General features: G+C 47.3%; 1 protein-coding gene across 1 annotated transcript; it reads right to left on the reverse strand.

Moving 5' to 3' along the window:
• Positions 1–1691: 1691 nt before the first annotated feature.
• Positions 1692–3267, reverse strand: COCSADRAFT_33012 (uncharacterized protein). The gene has a single exon (XM_007697244.1). It carries the CDS (start codon positions 3094–3096, stop codon positions 2038–2040), a length of 1059 nt encoding a protein of 352 aa, XP_007695434.1. The 5' UTR covers positions 3097–3267; the 3' UTR covers positions 1692–2037.
• Positions 3268–3811: the final 544 nt, after the last annotated feature.

Consider the following 3811-nt stretch of genomic DNA (forward strand, 5'->3'; position numbering starts at 1 on the left):
TCTGGCGAGAAGTTTGCCTGCCGTTTATTTGGTGGGAGGATTGGTATTTCAACTACGCTAGGTATAGTAGTCTGCGTAGGCGTCGCTGGTTCCGTGGTTTCCATATCTATCTCATTCTGGATCTGAGCTTCGATTTCTGCTCTCGCCTGGGTGCCTGGCACGTGTACGTCGATAGTATCACTATCGGGTGGCATTTTGATTACTAATCCACCTGGTCTGTGTGTTTTTCGGTGAAAAATAAGACGTGTCTAAAGTGATCACTTTAACAGCCTATAGCTCCACAGCGCGTGGCGTGCACGCTTTAAAGGTGATTGTAATCGATTTCTCGCGAGGGGTTTATATATATTTGACTAAAATTACACCTATTCTAGAAAACTCGAAGTTGTCTGTGTTTTGTATGTAGACGAACTGGAGCCCCGTTTTAGAATAGCGAATTTACACGACAAAACGCAGAGACCATATGTAGTGGTGCGTGTATATGTGAAACGCGGAGTCTGGATCATGGCATTTGGGTTGCAAGACATGGTGTGCCCTGTGTGTTACTCTATGGGCGGCAAACGAAACGGGGGGGAGGGCAAAAAAATGCCAGGTGAGGGTTTTCGCGCTTGTTTTGGAGAGTGATATGAGCATGGAATGGGCTGTTACATGGTTGTTCGTTGTTTAGAGTGGGTGGTACCGGCTTGGCGTTACTTTGTCTGAGGGTTTCTAGGGCGGGTTCTGGAATACGTGTGCTGCGATGTTCCTTGTGCTGCGGGTGATGTTGCGCTAGAGGTGTCGGATGGTTAACTTTGCTAAATGTGTGTGTGCATATTGATTGGACGAGGGGTTTCATAGTGGGTGTTCCTGGTTCGATGTCAGCCGCACGGCGTGGAGATGTGATTGGTGCTCCTTGAGTACGATGTAGAATTAGGTATGTTAGAGATGTTAGAAAAACAAAATTTAAGTTCACTATGTCTTAGTATTACTGGTTCGGCATAGTCGCTTATGTTCTAGGGTAAGAACCACAAAACTTCACTGAAAAGTAATACAATTCTCACGTGCATTTCGTCCTTGTAGATGTCTGATCAATGTCTGGAAGGGATTGCCCTTTCAGGGTGAGCTAGGATCAAACCTGCATGTCTCTACCAGAATACCGGTACCTGCTGCAATTGGTTAGTGCCTCAATAGAAGACTGCCACCGAAGCAGTAGAATGGCCAAGGGCCTACTGCATAGATTGTCCTTGGAAACACTTCTATTATGATCTTCATGTGGGTCATGCATGAAGATGCTTATTTGCGCCTACATCCGACGTCTGTTGTAGATACTTAGAGATAGGGGTTGGAATTGCACCTTCCTACAAGCGAAGTTGGGGGCGAGATAATCTGTTGAATTGTTCAAGCGAACAGTCTTGCTATCGAGCGATCTTTTTTCAATATACTTGGATATGGATGTCCTATTCCTGTTGGATTTTGCTTGATTGCTTAGTAAATAGGGGTATCAACAAGGTGAATGTAATTGAAAGGTCCTGTTTGCAGGCCCAAGTGCAGTCTAAATGGGGACATTGAACGGTTTATCCTTGTATAAACAGACAGACAAAATAAGGGTCTAACATTACTCTGCACGTTCGCACGTTATTGGCAGGGCACTGGGCTCATGCCTGACAACCTAATCACGTCCTTCCGATATTTCTCTTCTAATATTGGTAATCGAGCGGAAGCCTTACTGCCCAACAAATGTTTAATCCAATTTTGTAGTTGTAGGTGGTATGAAAAAGGTATGAAAAAGTATTAGCTCAACAGAATGGCAGATTTTTCATCAATATGTTTTTTAAATTTACCATACAATATGACTCGACAGATCAGGTTCGGTGGCACTGGAAATAAAGACAGGCATTACGTCAAACAGCGATGGACCTGCGTTGAAGTATGCAAACATTGAAGAGAGGCGCAGTCTTCCACACAGAACATAACAATGCCAGCCAGATTCTGAGGCACTAACCGACGTGACGTGGTAAAAATACGAGGAGTATATGTCGGGTATGTTAATTGTCCGCGGCTTTAAAGAAACTTGACCGGATCTTTTCTAGATCGGTCTACTTTAAGATCAAACACGTCTAGTCGTTGATAGCCTCCAACAACATCATGGTACTGTTTTCCTTCGATGCAGTCTTCTAGTCGCATATCGGCATACAGTATATCTTCGTCGGACTGGAGCGCATCCGTATTTTGTTTTTGCGAATCTTTGTAGATGAAACTAGGAAGTGGAGCGCCAGTAGGATCTAGGAAGAACGTGGCAGCCCGTGGCATGGCACGCAAAGTCTCGGTTACCACATCGGGCTGACTCGCTCCATCAACAATTGTCTCAATAGCATCCTCTCCCAGGTGTCCGGAACATGCAACGCCGAAGCACTTGGCCTCAAAGCAATGCGCTGCTGCGCGTGTCCTGTTAGCCGCCAAATTATCGTAGTTAGCTCCACGTGTGCTGGCCTGATGGACGCCGCTTTCGGCGCTCGGTGGGATTTTTTGCAATGTTCGCGTCGGCCAAATTGCGGGCCAGGTAGAGATATGCACTTGTTCAGCTTGTGCAATCATAGAATACCTTGCGAGTGCGTTTGTATTCTCGCCGCATATGAGGGTGCCAATTCGCCCAAACTGCGTGCTAGCAACGCGTAACCCATGGCCATCTCCAGGGCTCCAGGTCAATTTCTCAAAGAAAGTCGGAACAAGCTTTCGGTGGTGTACAAGCACCTCGCCCTCGGTCCCAATGATCAGGTTCGAGTTGTAGAGGCAGCCGTTGCTATGGCGGGACTTTTCGCTGAAGCCGATGCTGACCAATACACCGCTTGATCGTGCAGCTTCGCGAATCGCTTCCAATTCATCACCATCTGCATAGACTGACTCTTGTACCATACGCTGGAATAGCCAGTGATTGTCGGTGGGTGGTCTCAACGAGCTCCAGATTGGGAAAGCAGATATGTAGGTTTCGGGGAAAACGACCAAGTTAGCCTTGTTCGAGGCTGCCTGCTTGACGAGGGCTATGGCCTTGTCTGTTGTCCGACGCGCATTCAGAAAAACTGGAGACGCATGGCATGCAGCCACGCGGAGGATGCTTGCCATTATGCGTAGTGTTATGGCAATGCGAAAACGGTGGTGTTGGCGAACACATGATCTAATAAATGCCCCTGCGTCTGATTAGGCGTACCTCCCCGCATTCTGCAAAGAACCCGTGCTTGTCGGTGTTCATCATATTACTGTTCAATGCTTTTCTCGGTCTCCTCAACGTTTCTCATAGTAAGGCTAGCGAAAAAGAAAGAAAAAGAAAAACGAAGCCGGAAGATGCGGATCAATTGAGAAGTGCGTGGGACGACTTGAGCGCAACTGGCTTGAGGTACATTGCTCGGCCAAATTGACATCGGAAAAAAATACAGGGTACTTGGCCGCAACCGGCGGCCATTCTCTGTTATTGTATTATACGTTAACGCCACAAGAGTGAGTACTTGTCCCAATCAGACCAAAGTCATCCGGTAAAGGCAGGTCGGATACGAGGAGTGTTGCCACACGGCGGTTCCGGACAGTCCAGGAACGGTGCAGAGGTGAACATGTAGTAGTGTACACAGATACGTACACACAGTTTACACAGTACATGTTCGATAAGGACATATCTCGGCGGATGATGTGGAGAAGCGGCAGGCGGACTGCCGATGTTTCTGGAGTGATTTTGACAAGTCCTCCGTACCCCTGCAGAGTTCCCTGCGCCATGCACGTTTACGTCGCTCGGAGGTGTTTATGACTTCCAACTGTGTAGTTACTCGCGATGTTTGAGTAAGATGAT

Source organism: Bipolaris sorokiniana (assembly GCF_000338995.1).
Source record: "Bipolaris sorokiniana ND90Pr unplaced genomic scaffold COCSAscaffold_2, whole genome shotgun sequence".
NCBI classification, from domain to species: Eukaryota; Fungi; Ascomycota; class Dothideomycetes; order Pleosporales; family Pleosporaceae; genus Bipolaris; species Bipolaris sorokiniana.